At 34.6% G+C, this 19910-nt stretch overlaps 2 protein-coding genes across 2 annotated transcripts; one reads left to right on the forward strand and one right to left on the reverse strand.

The window, feature by feature from the left end:
- LOC113404587 (protein ABHD18) lies at positions 1-5900 on the forward strand. The gene is made up of 10 exons (XM_026645517.2): positions 1-288; positions 409-493; positions 726-908; positions 2022-2134; positions 2304-2442; positions 3057-3146; positions 3240-3768; positions 3847-4260; positions 4694-4829; positions 5183-5900. Exons 1-10 carry the CDS (start codon positions 197-199, stop codon positions 5244-5246), a joined length of 1845 nt encoding a protein of 614 aa, XP_026501302.2. The 5' UTR covers positions 1-196; the 3' UTR covers positions 5247-5900.
- A 1307-nt stretch (positions 5901-7207) lies between these two features.
- On the reverse strand, positions 7208-18180 carry LOC113404586 (squamous cell carcinoma antigen recognized by T-cells 3-like). Its single transcript, XM_026645516.2, has 18 exons — positions 17975-18180; positions 17082-17191; positions 16505-16680; positions 15415-15586; positions 14938-15088; positions 14780-14856; positions 14596-14701; positions 14200-14409; positions 13948-14121; positions 13204-13315; positions 12990-13077; positions 11898-12030; positions 11455-11746; positions 10694-10790; positions 10496-10616; positions 9972-10204; positions 9475-9669; positions 7208-9119 (listed from the first exon to the last, which is right to left on the reverse strand). The coding sequence occupies exons 1-18, from the start codon at positions 18077-18079 to the stop codon at positions 8975-8977; spliced, it is 2697 nt and encodes an 898-aa protein (XP_026501301.2). The 5' UTR covers positions 18080-18180; the 3' UTR covers positions 7208-8974.
- Positions 18181-19910: the final 1730 nt, after the last annotated feature.

Genomic DNA, 19910 nt, shown 5'->3' on the forward strand with positions numbered 1-19910 from the left:
CGCAAAACAAAACATCGGTAAACAGCTGACTTTAAATCTGGTATTGACACTGACAATTTCATTATCCCAATTCACAATATTGACATGAATGACAATCCTATGATATTTTCTCTAAAATAAATTGACGGATAATGAACGGCGTAAAATCTGTTATAAGTTAGAACAATTACTTCTGCAACCGCCCATTAGTCAAAAAATGTCTGCCAGTAAATTAGACGCCGTTTACCGAAGTATACTCTTGACGAAATTTTTTACAAAAGGTTGGGGGAAACCAGAAAATTTAAGAAGGTAAGAGCATTTACCTTGTCGTAGTCGTAGTTTTTCTTATTTATTTAGCTTAAACGTATACAAGCAGCTTAAGTTTCTGTATCTATGACAAGCTTACAAATTTCATAACACATGTTTTAGGTTATTTGAATTCAGGAAGATTGTGTCAAATCGTGATGAATGTTTTAAATTAGTTGACAAAGACTATCCAGTAACAATAACCAAGGTAAGACTTAAAGTACACTTTGAAGTTGTATGATGGAACAAAAATACTTAAATAAATTTTATTCCAGGTTTTGACTTCCATTTATGGGTTGAAATTAAGCACAATTTTCAATGTAATAAAATAAAAATTAAAACTTATGTAACTACTAAAATAACTATATTTTTTAAAACAAATTAAAATGAGACAAATGAAAAAAAAGTTATTCTATTTATTTCTAATTCAAATCTTATAGGAACAAAACCTAACAGACTGTCATCTACTGGAAGGATACTTTTTAACGCCTTTGGAGAAGCATTTACCGGGTATTGTACCAGAAATAGCACAGAAAGCCCACTTCCAAATTTTGTTGCCAGTCCACTGGCCTGACCCTCACTGCAAACCTGTTTGCTTACATTTAGCGGGGACAGGTGATCATGTAAGAATAGCAATAACATTAATAATGATCTTAAATTCAATAAATTACTCTTCACTATATATAGTTAAAATAATGACATTTCTTTTTTTTACTTGTAGTCGGGCATTAGTAAATTAAACTATAGGAAATAATTTTACACCATCCACAGAGTCTCATCTCATACCATATTAATAACTATTGTGTTCCGGTTTGAAGGGTTAGTGTAATTACAAGCTCAGGGAATAAATATCCTAGAACCTGTATTTGTTGGTACTGTAAAGTTGTATGTCTTGTTTGGTCCTCTTAACCATCAAGTTGCCTGTTTCACTTTTAATAACATTATTAATTAAATTCTTATTTACATTTGTATATATAGCTTTAAACAATTAATATTTAATAATAAAAGGACATAAAAGTTAGAATTAAGAAAAGGTATACTAAAATGTAAATTAAGATAATTTACATTTTATTGTACTTAATCAATTTCAGGATAAAATATTTACCAACAAAGCCAAAATAAAAAAATAAGTTTGATCAGAAAATTATATAATTTTTATTGAGAAATAAAAAACATTAAACCTATTATTTTTAACAGATACAATAATAATAAAATCAACTAGTTATTACATATTAAATAAAAGTAATTATCAAAGTTTTAATGCACTTATTGTAAACTTACAGAATCACAATACTGTCATTTCTCTATCATTGCATAGATATGCTTTAAAAAATTATAATTTTTTTAAGATTTTCATAAGCAATTTTATTTATCTGAAAAGTATGAATACACATTTTACTCTGCTATAAAAAAAAGTGTTTTTCATACAATTATTTCATATTGAAAGTACAAGTGTGAATGCAGATATTTTTAGGTTGTTTATATTAAGCAACAAGTAGAAATATTTGGCTCACAATTGATATGAGTGATAAATAGCTTATAACACACGTTCCCGTAAATATATGACTCATATCTATACACATGTAATATAGACGCCATTTTTAGGCTTGCCATATTTATTGCAGTAGCTTATTAAAATTTTATTTATAAAGCATTTTTTATTTATTTACTCACAATGTATACTACGTTTTGGATTTATTTTAGTTCAGTTTGATGACTATGTAATTGTTTAATAGTTTTTTTGGCGACGGAGAAATCTCATGGTAAAACCATTAATTAAGGAAGCGGGTATCGGTGGAATTATTCTTGAGAATCCTTTCTATGGCCTTCGTAAACCGACTGATCAAATGTGAGTTATTTTTAAATAAATAGTAACATAAAATTAAATAATTAATAATAAAATAAATTCTATTTAAATGAAAAATTAATCCTTGCCTATAAGATTCCACGTCTGCCTACTTAAAATGAATCATTAAAAAAAAACTAATATGAATATTCTTCCCATATTCTATTTATAGTCGATCTTCTTTACACAATGTTTCGGATATTTTTGTGATGGGCGGCTGCCTAATATTGGAGTCGTTGGTGCTCTTTCACTGGTGCGAACGGAATGGACTCGGTCCTCTGGGTGTTACGGGACTTTCTATGGGTGGTCATGTAAGAATAAAATCATTTATAGCATAATATATATAACTAGGCATAAACCAAACAGCTCTGTAACTTTTTTTTCGGTAAAAGTTTTTGACTAGGTGTAGTAAAAAAAATTATTCGAATATAAAAAATTTCAACAATTTCGACAACGGAACACTAGTATAAAAATATAAATTACTACATTCACTGTGAAAAACATGTGGCTGAATATTAGATGACACATGCAGGTTTTCTCATAATCTTTTCATTAATCGTTCAAGTAACAGATGAATAATACACTAATGAAAAAGTCGTACTCTCCCGGATTTGTATACACGGTCTTCGGTTAAGATCCATGAGATCCTAGACCTTGGCAATATCGTCTCTTAAACAATTGTTAGTGTAGTTGAGAGTTAGATCTGAAATTAAACGATTGAAATTCGCTTAATATTCCGTTTCCCTTCAACGTGGCTCAAAAACCATAGTTCCAAAATCTATATACATTATGTATAATGTATAACGTCTGTGTTCATTTATTGTGCAACTTTTGTTATATTTGTATTTTATTATAAATATAACATATTCCTCGATTAATATTTATGATTAACAACATTCCAATAAAATAAGAAACATTTTTGAAGATGGCGTCATTAGCTGCTACGAACTGGCCGAAACCGTTGGTCCTTGTGCCGTGTCTGTCATGGTCGACTGCATCTGCTGTATTCCTTCAGGTTAATATTAAATCTTGCCATATTGCAATTAATTTGATGAATTGCATGATTTGCTCTTTCATTAATAACCAATTTAAATTAATTTTGTTCTAGGGTGTAATGTCTCATTCCATAAACTGGGATCTCTTAGAAGATCAATATCTTTCTGATGGGGCTTACAGAGAAAAACTTTCCAAGATGGTAACAATAGTCGACGAAGCTTTCCTTGCCGGAAAGAAATTCGCTCGAACGTATTCTCAAAATATGGAAAGTAATTCGAAGCCTAGCGTTGATACGAAACCTCAAAATGCCATAATAGATTCATTGGATTGCAACACGCTTAAAAAGGTTGACATTACTTACAAAGAGGCTGGCGGTGACAAGCAAAGTGAAGTAAACGAAGACTGTAACAATGATATCGTAATAAAACCAAATGTGCCTTTTAACACCAAATGGATGTCAAATAAGGACGAAGAAAAATTGAAAGAAAATTTAAAAGTAATGCTTGAAAATAATAAGATTACTGAAGTACTGTATAATAAATTAACATCGAATAAGAACTTTGAATTAGAACCGCAGGATATAGAGAATATAAATAAATTAACTGATGGAAGAATTAAATTGTTATTACTAAAATATAAAGGTATGTTTTTATTTTTTATTTAATATAAATTATGTTGTATAATGTCCCTTAATCCAAAGGACATTTTTGATTTCACAGATCTAGAAAAGGAAGTTACATCAAAGCAAACAAATGTAACCAACGAAGTCGAGTCCAAAACTGTTAATAAAAATAATAGTGACGATCACAAAGATGTTAAGTCAAAGGACCTATTTGAAAATGCTTCAAACAAAATAGTGAAACAAAAAAAAACCGACGGTGAAATTAAACCAACTGAGAGTGCTGAATTAACGATTTCAACAAACAAAAAAGATAAAAAACCTTGGACCGTATCAGATTTTACATCTGACCTTTGGGTCAATTTGCCATTTTTTAAATCAAGCGGGAAAAAGATAGACATAGGAAAAATCCATTGGAGAGATAGAGAGGCGTTACAGTTTATGCGAGGGATCATGGACGAATGCACGCATTTGAGTAATTTCTCGATACCTTTCGACACTTCGTTAATCATCGGTAGGTCTATATGTGTTCAAATTGATTGTTATTGTTGAATTTCATTCTAATTCATATTTTAGTCTTACTATAACATTTTAAATGTTTCTTATATATTTCTGATGACACCCTGCTATTTTTGACGTATGGTGATCGAACGTTGTGGGGATTAAATAGAATTTACTATAAAATTTTCATTATGTCGATTCAATTCACGCTATGTGAAGACAGAACTTGCAGCTCTTAACGACCCCAATATTCACCCCCGAGCTCAGTAAACTCTTGATTCCTCCTGAGGTACGGCCCGCTAGCACCTAAAATATCGCCTGCACATGCTATGCCGTCGCTGTTGGCTCCCCCGCAACACGCAGGACTGCGTCGGACGTCGTACAGAGGTCTCAAAATAGACCCCTGTGAGACTCCGCAGTATATAACAAACCCCATTTAAATACAGCGGTGTGCGCCAAACACGACGCGTACGTGCCGCGCGACGACGTCGGCACGCTCGAGGAGATCTGGCCCGGAGCGGAGGTGCGCTACGTCGACGCGGGACACGTGTCCGCCTACATCTTGCACCAGTCGCTCTTCAGGTCAGCTCTACTACACCCTACATGACGCAACACTGGTCGTCGCCCTGTCCCTGTTGCATTTATTTGGGATCGATGCAGAGTCGCCTACCACAACCGGCACACCCACTCCCCTCTGAAATTTTTATGATGACCCAGTTTCCCCATCAGACGAATGTCTTGCTAAGTGCTCATAGTTTTGAATGAGGCGCTTAACATAAATGAAACCCACATACAGGTGGAAGCTGTTTTTATTGTAACACCAGATGTTCGAATAGTGTAGCTCTTTTTATACAGCACCCGAAATCTGGTGTCGTTGAGTTGCTTTTTATTTAACAGACCTAGAAGATTTGTATTTTATCGTTATTAATTTCCAGATCTTGCATCATGGAAGCCTTTGAGAGGTCTAAGAAAAAATGGAATGATGGAAAACATCTTTAACGAATACGTAGATGAAACAATTAGGTACAATTTAAACTGAGTGTAAGACTTTAGAAATCTGCCTTCAATGAAGTTGCGTCGCGTCGTCGTCATGTACGTAGTGACTCATTCTTTTTAAAATGTTAACCGAAACTTAAAACGGTCGTTATTATACAATTTAATTCTTCCGACATATATTTATCTCGGAAGGCGTTATCAACTTTGCCAAGTGCTGTGAGAATAGATACTTTTTGTATCTTTCGAAAATTTACTGCAATAATATAATTACATTAAAATTTAGATATTAATAAATCTTTTAAAGATATAAATATCGTAGTCGCGCGTTGAATGTTTTAGTGTAGCTGGTGTTAATTATTTTAACAAGATAGTTTCCTAGTCTTAATTTTATTATCAAAAATAATGCCATAAAGCTTTTTTAGATAGAGCACAAAACTGAATATGAAACAATGAGTCAAAACTGATAAATCTTTAATTTCCAATCCGAGGTACAAAGATTGCCTTTACTTTGAGCGTGTTCAGTTTAGATGGTAATTTTGTTGTGAAATGCTTACAGATATTTATTGTTAACTATTTGCAAATTGTGTATAAGATATCTCTATTGAGATAAAAATGTTAAATGTATTTTTATAAATAAATATATTTTTCAATTTATAATACTAGTTTGAATTATTATTTTTTATTATATAAGTAAAAGAAAGTTATTTGTTAATTAACTGCTGCTAGTTATTTGTACGGTATATCTATATAAGCTGTATGTATCACTCTCGAAATTAAGTAATAACGTTTTTCTTTATTGGTTAAGTTAAGCAATTAAAGTAAAACAATACAGTAATGTAAGATGATGATTATAACAATGTTCCCGGTTCCAGCGTATCCAGAAGAAAGCTTAAATTTCCCGCCAATGTTTTTTTTTTTTTTATGTTGCCCGCTTCAAAAATCGTAGCGACAACACAGCAGAATGACATTCACATTGTTATTATTAAATCTCTAATATCTCGTATTTTTTATACGTTGACCACGCATTATTTGTAGCCTTCTGTTCAATAAGTAGTATGCAGTAGCCTCGGAAATACGATTCGTAGACAATTCTACTATCCGTAAACAAAACGAATCGTTTTGAGTATAGTAACTGATCATAAGTTCATCAAAAAAATATTTCAACACATTTATGTATACATATGTCAGCACAGAAGCACATAATTCTAAATAAAACAAATATATACACGCATTTCATTGGCAAAAAAGGCAATGGCGGCGTTAGGAGTCGGCGACGACGCCCTCAAGCCTAAAGGGGCCTCTCAAATACCTTTTACGAGTTATTGAAGATTAATTATTCGTAATTATATCCGTACGTGTAAGCCAGAGTAGTATTTATCTAGATCAGTAGTCGTCTGGCAACACGGAAAATTCAGTAGAAAAAACAAATTTTGGCGATTGGATGATCCCAGACACAAAAGAACTGGAATCCATAGTCAGTCAATCAAGCCAGTCAAAGTAAAAAGAAGCGTGACCGCGCGCGGAACTCGAGAAACCCCGTACAGTGGCGGACTAGCCCGTCTGAGCTCATTCCCTAAATAAGCGTTTTCATAGAAGCGAAACCTAAATTCGCTGACACTAACGACGTATCACTACATAGTAGAAAACAAAGTCGCTTCCCACTGTCTGTCTGTCCCAATGTATGCTTAGATCTTTAACACTACGCAATGGATTTTGATATATTTTTTTAATAGATAGTGATTCAAGAGGAAGGTTTACGTGTATAATACATGTATAAAATAGTAGAAAAACACTGATAACTTTAGAGGATTCTAATGTAATGTAGCAAATAAATATATTTTTTTCCTCTTGATTGCAAAAGCTGCCCTACGAAATAGATCAAAATAATGTCAATCAATCTATCAACATTGCACCCGTGCTAAGCCGGGGCGGGTCGCTCGTTAGGAAATAAGTAAAACGGAGTGTTAAAACAGTTTATACTTAAGTTTTATTCATCAATGTAACGCGTTGCAGGTTAGAATTTGAATAAAAGTAAAAAGTTTGCTTTCACAGAGCGTTGACATACACGTATAACTGATACAAAATAACATATATTTTTTTTCAACAAAACTTATAAAACATCGTCAAAACCAATGTAACAAATCGGTTTCACGTTTGGAAAATAAAAAAAAAACTGTTACATATTTAGGAAGTTTGTTGTAACATGCCTCGATATAATTATACAATTGGGCGGTATTTTTAAGAGATAACAATTGAAAAAAAACATTCCATGTAATAAACATAGACACCAAAGCAGATTAAAAAATCGGTCATAATTATAGTCACTGCGAAATGGTTCAAGTGGAAATCTGAAGACGGCACAATATTTACAACATGTACGTGTTCTATATAAAAGAGTACATAGACGTATATAGGTTTAGTTGCCTTTTGGCCTCCTATGTATACACTAATGTACACGACGTGTTTTATGCCTATCAACCCTACTAATAAACTTTGTACTGTGAGTTACATATACTGATTTCTCTCCTTCCGTCATCAGTCATTTGACATAAGCAAGAAAAAGACAAATCATTGTGTAACTAATGCATGTATAAAAACAGTTTATTAGTGAGGTCGTTATTAGAGAAGAAATCGATTTCGTCAGCTATAAGTACGTTTAAAATAAAATATGGAATAGGACTTGCTCGCTTCTCTCTGACCTAGTTACGTCTCTAATGAGTGTTGTGCATTTGATATGAAGAACAGATCTTAGAATCATTGCACTTATTTAAACTTATTTTCGGCTGCTTTCATGCGATCAAGATTTTACATTAAAATAGAGTAACAATTTTAATTTTGTTCAAAGTTAATCTATAACAGTCACAAATACACAAAAAGAAATTAATATTTTACAACTTTTCCGACACAACTGTGAAAAGAACAAGTTACACATAATTAACGAACATATTCAAAAATATGTTTTAATGAACACATATATTTAATACTAAAAGTATATTTTCCGCTGGATGTCGCAATTTCCTCATAATTAGTATGCCAAGATCTCCACTGGTAATTTGCGAGTAATATCTGCTAACAAGCGTCACATAGTACAAAATATAAAGCACCCGAAAATAAGTCAAAGGGTCAAATTTACTAATCAGCCGTTGTATGCCTGTACTGAAAATATATACATATTGGACCTTCATGGTCGTTGAAAGACTTGGTTAAGTATGCAATGTTAGCAATACTGTAATCTATTCTGAAATATTATGTTTTCCAATCCCTATAAAATAATAATTAAAAAAAAAAAAACTATTAATTGATTAAAAAAATAATTGACGTTTACCTTATTCAAATTGCTAATGAGAATCTTATATTTTTATACGTGAACATACAAAATTATCGTACAGTTTTTGTATATTTTAATTTAAATTCGTTTCATTTCGTGCAAAGAACTTGGCGATCATCGACCACACGTGATACAAGTAAATACTTATGAATTTTAAGTAAATGTCGTAATTAATGAGCTTATTATATGCAAAGATCATAAACACTGCATACATTAACAAATCTCCACGATTCAGATTACCTTGTTTTTTTTTTTTAAATTTAATGTTGTCTTTCGACTATAACCATGTTTATTAATAGGCAAAGGTTCACTGAATAGTGAAATTTAACCCTAAGATTGGTCTTTATTAAATACTTAACCGCCTATCATCATCGTGAGTGAAAAATCTTAGGTATAATTGCACTTATTTCTTAAGGAGCATGTTTTTAAAGTCGTTGTTACTGAGCGGCCGCTTCGTGTCCCCGTTACTTTGGTTTCCGGTAGTGGACTTGCTCGTCGACGGGGTTTGTAAAACCCTTGGTATAAAACTGCTCAGCTGTGTTCGTCGCCTGAAAAAAACAAGTTTAGTACATATTAAAACACTTTTTTAAAAAGGGCTTATTTAAAGTGTAAAAATGGCTTACATTGTTTATCTCATAACTGTTTAGTTTAGTCAAAACCAGATCTTTCAAGCATCCTCTAATAAACTAGACAAAAAGTTTTAGTATTCTTACAAGAGTTTAAATACTGTAATATGAATGCAATGTTAGGACTGTGTGAGAGCAAAAAGGAAAATAACTCTGAGAGTTTTTACGCAGCGCTTACCTTAACTCCTGTGCGTACAGAAGTTTAGGGTTCCTTATGTAATAGTAAACAATAGAAAAAAAATATTGACAATTAATCAAGGAATTTTAAAACACTTACATTCCCCCTCCTGTATCCCTTTTAGGTAGTCCCAGAATGGCACTCGTGGAAGGTTCCTGTCTCGGCGGCGGAGCGCTTACCGACACTTCTATATTCCTATCTGCTACGAGCAGACCGTTGGTTTTTTTTATAGCTTCGGTTGCCGAATTTTCGTCCTCGTAATCTACATACGCTAGACCTTTCGGCTTGCCATCTCTGTGAACGGAACATAATTTTGTATTTTAAGACAAGTAATTAAAATGAAATGGTAAAATTGGCGATTTTTTTTTAATTTTTAGGCGACTGGCAATACTTTGATGTAGTGTCAATATGCTACCAACCTTGGAAACTAAGACGTTATTATTCTTTGTTCACGAAAATAATATTATGAATAGTGTAGCTCTTTGACGTTAGAATATATGATGGTACCTATTCAGATGGGTGTTGAAGCAATTGATGTAGTGCAAGTTTTCACAAAGTCCTACCAAGTAATATTTTTACATAAATTCTTTACTCACTTAAAGGTGACAATCCTAACATCCTTTAACTTGCCGAACTTATCGAATATTTCTGTTAAGGCTTCCTTATTGCAATGCGAGTAAGGCAGGTTCCGTACGAACAGCTTGTTATTCTCGGCGGTCATCGCGTATTTGAATGTGGGCTTCGACTTCTTCGACGAGTACCGAGATAGGAACATTGGTCTTCCGTCCAGCGGAGTTCTGTCTTCCTTCAGCGCTTTCTCGACTGACTCCTATAAAAGGAAGAATAAATAAATATAAAACACTAAATTAAAATATAATTTATTCAAGTAGGCTTTAACAAACACTTTTGAATCATACAGGAATCAAACGGAATATAGATTCTAAAAAGAAGAACCGGGAAGAAACTCAGTTGTTACTCTTTTTCAATCAATCAAAAATATAAGTAACCATGCTTAGGCATTAAAAGAAATAACAATTTTTTTTACATTTTCGGCAAATAAACACATTTATAAATGTTAAGTGCATTAAAAACTTTTCATTATCCTGAAAGAATTGCTTACCGGCGACTTATATTGACAGTAACATATAGATCCACCAAACGCTTTGACGCCGGCTTTCACTCGTAATGAAACAATATCCCCAAATTCCGACAATTTCTTCCTCAAATTCTGTTCATTTACTCTGAAAACAAAACGGATATTAGAAAAACGACAATTTAACGCTCCAAATAAAAATAAGTGTTAATAAAATGTATCCACTTGAAGTCAAGGTTGCTGACGAACAAAGTGCTGGCCTCTCTACCAGCGCCGGTAGTTTCTGTAGACGAGTCTCTTCGTTGCCGCTTTTTATCTGCCGCTAAAATAAACATGCGAATATATAACTAACTTATGGTATTTTCAAACTTTAAAGGGTACTAGGGTACCTTAGCTACCCGTACCGACTTCCTAGGTATACAATAAGGGCAACGTCAACGTACGTCGTACTACATCTTTTCCGACATTTTCAACAATCATCGTCGTACTTCAGAAAATCTACATAATCCCAATGAATTATAATTACATCTAAATCTTCCTCATCACTCCTTATGAATATTTTTTTTGTAGTGGTTTTAATTTATCACGTTCAGATAGACTCTTCCTCCATATAATATATATCTTCTAATCTAATTCTAATCTCATAGTCTAATGGGCTGATAAACTGCGTTCGGAAAGATATCAATCACAGAATGAACAGTCTTACTTACTTTCTGAAAAACGAGTGTACTACGACCGACCTCCTAACTTCAAGATTGATTACTAAATAGACCTGTTTTTTTATTTATTAAAGAATAATAGCAATACCCCAAATTAATTATGGTATTACTAATATTCCTATTTACCCCTCCCTTAAGCTTATCACTTGTGTTAGGAGTGGGTACGACAATAGCCCAAGGGGTCAGGATCGATCCTGTGACCAAACCATTGCGCTATTGACGTTTAAATCTGCGATTATATTAAGTTTGCAATTAAGTCATTATTACCTTCTGTGTCATCGTCATGTGACCGTTTAAGCCCTCCCCCCGTATCGCCCTCCTTGTCCCCTTCTGTATCCACTTCCATATCAGTTTCCTTCTTTCTCTTCACCTCACTGGCTTCGGAACTGGACTGGACTGAGCTGTCAGACTTTCTCTTTCCTTTGCTTGGTTTTTCGTCCTTTTTCTTTTTGTTATCGACTTTTGATTTCTTGTTCGCACCTTGTTTACCTTTCTGTTTTTGACCCATCATTTTTTCCTTCATCGCCTGGTAACTCTCACGCCACTCTTCAAGTTTTTCCTACCGACAGAGGCAAAATGTTAACCTGTACAAATCATAATATAATGGATAAATCCGCGTTAGTGAACGGCAAAAATATTACTCGATATCAAGTTATTAATTTATTTGACAACTTAGCAGACTACGAGCGCTAGGTCGGAGAGGCGAGTACCTCGCACAGCTGCGCGCACTCGACGCTGGTGGCCAGCTTGCCGTGGTCGCGCTCGTAGTCGGTCCACAGGCGCGCCACGGCGGGCGGGTAGTCGCTCACGCTGCGCAGCGCGCGCCGGTGCAGCTCGCGCAGCCTGCGGGCCGACGCCGGACGAGATTAAGCTCGATGATATTCAATAATCAATTATATTTTTAATGGATTTGTTACAAAATGGTGTTGGATGTCGCCGAAGCAGTTATCGGAACTTTGGAGGTAAAATTAAAGTGGATATAAGTAGTGAAGTCGAATAGTATTGTATCATATCTAAAGATATAGTAATCGAGACCTGTCTGTAGTGCTCAGTATGGCAGAGCTATAAGCAAAACACAAATGAAATATGTAATTGAAATAAGGGTATAGAGTATAAGATGTATGAAATTTCGACGACGCTGCTGTAGGTAGAGAATTAAATTGGACGGGACTCGCGATTAACCGATAGCGAGAAAGTTATCCTCGTCCAGAAGGCTGAAACTATTCTGTTAATCGAATTTATAAATCGCTACAAATAAACGCATAACAGTTATTTTCAAATAATACTCTACAATTACCAAAATAGTAATTGATGTAATTGTTTTTTTTTTCATACAATATAAGTATAAGAAAGATAATACATAAGATTACCCTTACCTCCACAGTCCATATTGTTAACGTGTTGTAAGAAGTGGTTTATATTTTTTATAGTTCGTACCATCAGTCCATTCGTTCACCTGCCTCGCTAAAGGCTTATATCGACTACTTGCAGCACTTCGTACCATGTTCGTGCGAGGCATACTGGTCATCACTCGCCAAGTGTATGAACTTTGAGCCATCCATCTCAACTCAGTTCTTGGCACAGCAATGGATGTTGGATGTCAGTTCTGCATATCTCTTTCTAATGTATAAAGCCAGAAGCGTGGTCATTTTTTTTTCGGTTCATGAATAGGTATGCCCATCATGGAATTTATTTCGTTCCACGCATCTTGTCTTAACGTTTTGTTTAGTAGTGTGCAGATTTGCTATACATTTTGAATCTACTACATTTTTTCTCTTAAAGGAAAACAAAATGTAACTAACCTGCGCTCGGAAGCTGGTGGGTCGCGCGTCATTTCGAGATGAATTAAAGCTTCCCAGTACTTGGATAGGGTTTTATTTTCGCCGTATTCTAAAGTTTAAATTATTAATTTATAAAATTCATAAATAAAACTTTATTTAAAATATAACTTCGGATAACTCGTTGAAAAAAAACTAAGAAGTCATTAATAGTAATAAAATTATTTCAATTACTTACTGAATATTTCTTCAAAAATTTCTCGCCCTTGTACTGGATCCTTTATTCTTTTGTATTCAAGTCGCGCCCAAAATAAAGGCACTTCGCAATCATTCGCTTCCTCACCCCAAGCCTATACAAAAATAATACAATAAATATCGACTCATAATTGCTAATATATTTAATAAGTAGAAGAGCCCAGCGAAGGCCGCTACTTTTTATTATTTGTGCAAATGACTATCGTTTCATTCATTGTCCATTACGATTCTAAGTCAAGACAATAAACTTAGTGTGTTGTGTTAAAACGCAATGTATAATAGCGCAAATGATAATATCGCTTCCACATACATTTCGCAGTAGACAGGATTTTAACATTCCTCGGTTAAATATGGCAAATAGTGCTGTAAATTATATTGATGTTTTGTGATCTACAAGTTTATATAGAAAAAATTAACGTTACTTAACTATTACTATCAAAAATTTCGTTGGCATTTTCCTACATTTCCTTATTATTCTTTTTCGAATTCAAATACTCCGCCAGAAAAGAACGACAGATACTCGGTGCTTTGTGCAAGCCGTCACCCACTCATTACATATTCTACTATTGATATATTCCGGTTGGAAGGGTAAGTGAGCCAGTGTATCTACAGGCACCGAAGACATTATATCTTAATTACCAAGGTTGAAGGATTGCTTCCTTTTTTATGATGTAGGTACGTAGGCTTATTTTATTAAAAATATATATATTGGTTCCTAATCGCTCACCTCGGCCAGCGAGTCCCAGGCGAGTCGGCATGAGCGGCGCAGGCGCTCCACGAGCGCGGCGTCGTCGAAGTCGGTGCAGCGCCGCGTGTACTCCAGGTAGGCCAGCCACAGCGACTCTGCCTGCTTGTACGACTCCATGCCCTTCGACAGCGCCGACTCGAAGATCGACTTCACCTGCGACGAGACTCGGGTCACCAATACGGTTTTCGAGATGACCATGTACGGTTCCGGCCGCCCGTCCCGCGCACCGACCTCGTCGAAGTCCTTCTCGTCGCGCTCGGCCTGCTGCATGCGCAGCACCCAGAACAGCGCGCGGCGCGGGCAGCGGCGCGCGCACAGCGCCAGCACGCGCTGCACGCCGGCGCGCGACGACGTGCGCTGCGCCAGCCGCGCCAGCGCCGCCAGCAGCGCGCCCGCCGCGCCGCCCGCGCCGCACTCCGACGTGGCGCGGTCGTACACCACCTGCCACAACGCCACACCACCACTCAACTCCGGCTCTCCGCTGTCCCACCGAGACAGTCGAATGAGCACCGATTGTTAAACGTTTCGTTTATTATTTATACGACAAAAATAAATTGTACAAATTTATATTTTATTTTATCATATTGTATCGTATAAAATTGACATTTACGTGCGACTCGTCCGTACCTTCAGTATACCGTTACTGTCACATTCGGCATATTTATCTTCTTTGGATAATTCTTTTATTGCGTCTATGTACTCCAAATACACTTTACATTTTTCTTCTGGATCTCTAAAAAGTAAATCAACAAATGAATATATGTAACATAAAAATAAATGAACACAATATAAACAGTACGAAATTCCTCACTCTAGTGTCAATAATTTATCCTCAAAAGGTGTTATTTTCTGTAAATACTCCACAGCCGCGTCGTGTTGTTTTTTGACCTGCGCAAAAATTGAATGCAAAGATAATTAAATTGCCTTCAAGAAACTAGCCAAATCACAAAACAGAGACGTAAGACGTGCCTTGTCGACGTAGTCCTGGTCGTGCACCGCCAGCGCCAGCTCCTGCAGCGGCGGCCAGGCCTCGTCCCCGCGCAGCAGCGGGCGCGACACGGCCTCCTCCAAGCACCACAGCACGCGCAGGCGCTGCTCCTTGTAGTCGGGGTCGGCTTCGCTGTTCGGACCGCACAACTTTTTAACCACTCCCTGGGCCAATATGATGACACGAAAAGTCGATGAGGTTACAGAACTCCTAGATATCTTTGAGTTGTCAATTTACTGACTTTTAATTGTTTATATTTATACAATAAATGTCAAAAATGAAAGAAAACAGACACAGTAGTATCTGGAAATAGAATTTAGTTAGTACTAATAGACGGTGTCATTTGTGTTTTGAAGAATAACAATAAATAAATGTAAAGCTAATACGAATTATGGATGTTTTTTCATTGAATAGCAGTTTGCTTGTCTACTTTGATGTAACAATGCCAATAAAAAAACCTCATAGTTTCGAGTTTCGCCTTTTCCAGTTCGTGCTTAGCGTCCCAGAAGATCTTTCCGGAGAGGGGGTCCGCGCCGGCGCGCCGCAATACCTCGTCCAGCTGCTCGCGCGCAGACACCGCCTCGCCAGCGCTCAGCGACCACGAGCACCACTCGCTTAGGATCGGAATGGCTGAGGAGCATTGTCTAGTATAAAATCCAATTTATTTCAAATTAATAACGTCTGACCGAACCTTCGGCTATGGCCAAACTACGTCAATATTGGCCGAAGCTGAAGATTTTTAGTTAACGGCCAATTAAAACGAACTATTAAGATTGCACAGCACACAACATTAGAACACAATGAAACAGGTATAATATGCAGGGACCCAATGTCACACTGAATGACGTGCCATCACGAGTAGTAAAGAAATAAAAAACTAGTTCATATGCTCACTTGGTTATCTGATCAATGAGTCTTTAATTTAAAGAAGATCTTGAGAAAGTTAAGGACTAATATTCTGCATATATTTCTGCATAATGTAATTTAATGAAGAAAAAAAAACAATTACAAAACTAATTATTACTTTCATTTTTAATTTCCTCAATTTTTCAAAAAAGTGTGTTTATGAACAAATGTTTGTAAGTTTATTTTCTAGTTTCTCACTATTTGTGGAAAACTGAAACCTATAGTGAGTTTTAAATTACATTTTCTGTAAATAAATATTACAATTGACATTATATTTCGAGAGATTTAACATGTTGCAACTTGTTTTTAACCATCTCATTAAGCTGTTTATACAGTCATTATTCAATTTTAGCAAATCTTAAACCAAATTTCATAGCATTATTAATAATCCTTCTGTTGGTCAAAGGTTGTGGTGATTGACCACCTTCCAATGACTGACTCAACCGGACATTACATATGAATTATTATGAATTGTATGCAATTATTTTTGTTACTATTAATTATATTGGAAATTAACATAGACTTGTTAATCCTATGTGAAAAAGACCATAAAAGGGTGATGAATCCAAAATTAATATAAACTAACTACATAATATAAATAATAATGTTTGTATATAAAAATATAACTAACTTAAAACTTACAGTAACAGTCTAGTGTGGCTTCTTGAAAGAGTTTAGCAATGTGTTCCCGAGACTGAGGTGAATGTGCCAGAGTCTCCTCTGTCTGCAGCCTTAGGAGCCAGTGCTCTGCGCGTAATAATGATAACTGTTGTAGTCGATCGAAGGCTGCACGCCATCGATCCAGCTCTGAGAGACTCCTATAATTGATATAACATTATAATCACATACTATTACATAATTTTAATCTTAAAACTGATATGTCTTAATTTCTCAGTTTGGTGCCTGAGCTGCAATGCTACTGCAATATAAGTAATAGTAAGGACAATATTTAATGTATATATAAATCAATGAAATTAATAATATCAGACATGGGCGCAGGAATCTGTGCTAATAAATTTATAATTAAAAAAAAATACATTAGCGTTTTTAAAATTTAAATGTTACTTAGAAATTATACTGTACAAAATACTGAACAACTTTATTACATTAAATATTGCAAACATAGGTTTGAACTAAAAATTCCCAATGCATTCATATACACTTAAAGTAAGTACATAGAAAACAACTAACTTTATTATTTACAAGTAAAAATACATACCAGAGAGCCTGAATCAATTCAATATGATCATTGTAATTATATGGATCTTCTGCTATTCGTTGCTCTAAATCAATCACTTTTTTCTCCATTGCTTCTTCATCGTCGTCATCCTGTAACAGTTTCAAAGTCTCATATTAAACAAATAGTATATGGGAATGGACTATAATATGAAAGAAAAAACTATTGCGTTGCAAAAAATTTTTTTCTGGTTATATAGAATAGCGTGCCTTGTGCAGTATACTTAATATATTTCTAACTGTTCCACCTCGACTATTACATTTTTCCATAAATTCAATCATCCTACCTCAAAATAAATATAAATAAACTCAATGTCAAATTTCAATACAATGGTCAATGGTTTAGTCTTGATAAGACAGAAGTACTTTCACATTTTTATTAGGCTATACAAATATAATAATTGCAGCAACAAATGTGTGATGTATTCCTGGCTAGAAACAAGAGGATCAATTACTTAAGCATTGTATAATGTGACAACATTAAAAAAAAAATTATATCTGCAATAACCTACAGTTTTTTGGATCAGCATCAGACAATTTTTATTTAAAAACCTACATGATATTTTATTTAGGTCAATCATCATTTTAAGTATTATTTTATGTTTATGAATTTTTAATATTCAATCATAATAAAATATTAACACAGCTATTTGCCACCGTTATGTGATTCGAGTCCTGCAAACGGGAACAAAACTTCTTATTAGACTACAAATACACAAGATATTTCATTTAAAATCTACTATGAACTGCCAGTATGCAAGACATCAAGACTAAAATTTATTTTTAAAAAAATAAGGTAGCTCAATTTTTTTGGGCAAACGGGCAAATGTGAAACAGTAACCTTACTTAATCGAATTGAAATCTAAAAATGCTTACGTCTGAATCATCAGAGTCCTGATCAGCGTCGTCTTCTTCAACAACGACTTCGATTTCGTTTTCTTCTTCAGATCCATTTCTAGCTTCATCTTCAACTATAGCCATATTCTTCGATTAAATGGTCTATAAATAAGAAAATTGGACTGTTTGATAACATACAATATAAACGCTATGGCGGTCCTAATCTGCCAAAATCAATTATTGACATTTGACACTCGAACATTATTGCAAGTTAAAAAAATCTTTAACCAGCCTATTTGAACATTACTTTTTTATGAGTGTTGCTAGACCTACAATAGCAAAACATTCAATTACACTTTATATTAAAGTATTCAAGAAACTTATATATCGGTCATCTGAATGAGGATGACAAAAAATATTCCATATTTTACAACAATTATTAATATTCCATAATTTAAAACATTACGGATATATGAGCTTTCTTATAAAAATTTTACTATGAGTATAATAGATGAGAATTATGATTGTATTTGCCTAAGAATTATAGAATAAAAACTGTACAGAATCAGCATTTATGGAATAAGTGACCCCAAACATGATCGTTTCCATTAAATAAACCTATTAAAGTAGTATAAACTTTTAAAGTAGTTTAACTGATCGATCGAGGTGTAGTTAAATGACTACAACACAAATCCTACAAACTTAATTACTACTACATCTCTTCTATATTCAGTTAAATTGCTGAACATCATAATGTGCGCTCAAAAAATATAAAAAAATTACCTTCCAATAAAATTTGTATTATGTTTCCTAAGACGTCCGAAGTCCATTATGAGAGAGTACATCGTCTGATTTCCGCTGCAGGTCGCTAAATTTTACCACTTCCGTTTCCTAATTCACGCCTACCACACCCCCTATACTCCTTTCTGGAACTAAACTGACAAGCAAATACAAGCCGCCAAATTTGTCATTGTTCGGCTCATAATGATGGATGTAGCCCCAGGAAGACATTACTTGGACTTCGGACGTCTTAGGAAACATAATACAAATTTTATTGGAAAGTAAAATTTTTATATTATGTGTTCCGGTTGACGTCCGAAGTCCATTATGAGAGATTGTTTGTTATCTTCTGGTGGCTTGTATTTGTAATAAAATAATATTTATTTAAAACGCAACAATGTGAATCATTATATTTCATTGAAACATAGCAGCATTAAGTACTTAATTTAAATTCATTGAAAATAAGCATATAACACTAACTTATGAATTCAAATCAACATAAATCAAATATTTTCCAATGAAATATTAAGATTTAGTATGAAAATACTGAGATAGAGATTTTTCAGCAGTTATCTCTGCATTTGTTGTATTAATAATATGTTTTTGATAGAACTTCTTAAATGTATGCTCATGTTTCCAATTACCTTTAGGTAAGATATCATTAATGTGGTAATTTTCTACCCAATTTAAAGAGGATGCCGCTGCTCTACAACTTCCAGCTGAGGCATGAATACCAGAATCAGCTAAAAGACCTTTTATCCAACCACCGATCATCGCTGCAGTAGCTGGTCTAGCAGGGCCTTTAATTGCTAAAAATAGATTACTAATATTCCCTCTGATTTGTTGTGTCATGTTCACTAGAGTACGTAGCCAGTATACTGCATTGATGTTTCGGTCAGGAACAGCCACAAAAGTCCAACTTGATTGTTGATATGAAGATGAATCGGTTTTCGACCCAAATATAGGATGTAAGGTGATGGAATCTACATTATCTATAAAATGTTCACTGTCAACATGTAAAAGAGTCAGGTCATGTACTCTGCGACCCGAAGGTAACAGCAAAATAGCGACATTGTGCATGGATATTTGATATACACTATTCAAATCTATAATATAATTCTTTAAAAAGCGAATCAAAATTCTTGCATCCCATATAGGTAATTTAGGAGGTGGAGGTTTTGCCAGGGAAATAGCT

The sequence above is a fragment of the Vanessa tameamea genome, chromosome 21 (assembly GCF_037043105.1).
Source record: "Vanessa tameamea isolate UH-Manoa-2023 chromosome 21, ilVanTame1 primary haplotype, whole genome shotgun sequence".
NCBI lineage: Eukaryota > Metazoa > Arthropoda > Insecta > Lepidoptera > Nymphalidae > Vanessa > Vanessa tameamea.

Excerpts from the sequence above, each read along its gene's own strand:
- LOC113404586 (XM_026645516.2), bottom strand. The coding sequence starts at position 18,079 with ATGGCTATAGTTGAAGATGAAGCTAGAAATGGATCTGAAGAAGAAAAC. Across the intron at positions 9,670-9,971 it reads GTTAGGATTGTCACCTTTAA|AGATGGCAAGCCGAAAGGTC; the intron begins GTGAGTAAAGAA and ends TTCCGTTCACAG. Across the intron at positions 9,120-9,474 it reads AGGGATACAGGAGGGGGAAT|GCGACGAACACAGCTGAGCA; the intron begins GTAAGTGTTTTA and ends TGTTTTTTTCAG.
- LOC113404587 (XM_026645517.2), top strand. The coding sequence starts at position 197 with ATGTCTGCCAGTAAATTAGACGCCGTTTACCGAAGTATACTCTTGACG. Across the intron at positions 494-725 it reads ATCCAGTAACAATAACCAAG|GAACAAAACCTAACAGACTG; the intron begins GTAAGACTTAAA and ends CAAATCTTATAG. Across the intron at positions 4,830-5,182 it reads TTGCACCAGTCGCTCTTCAG|ATCTTGCATCATGGAAGCCT; the intron begins GTCAGCTCTACT and ends ATTAATTTCCAG.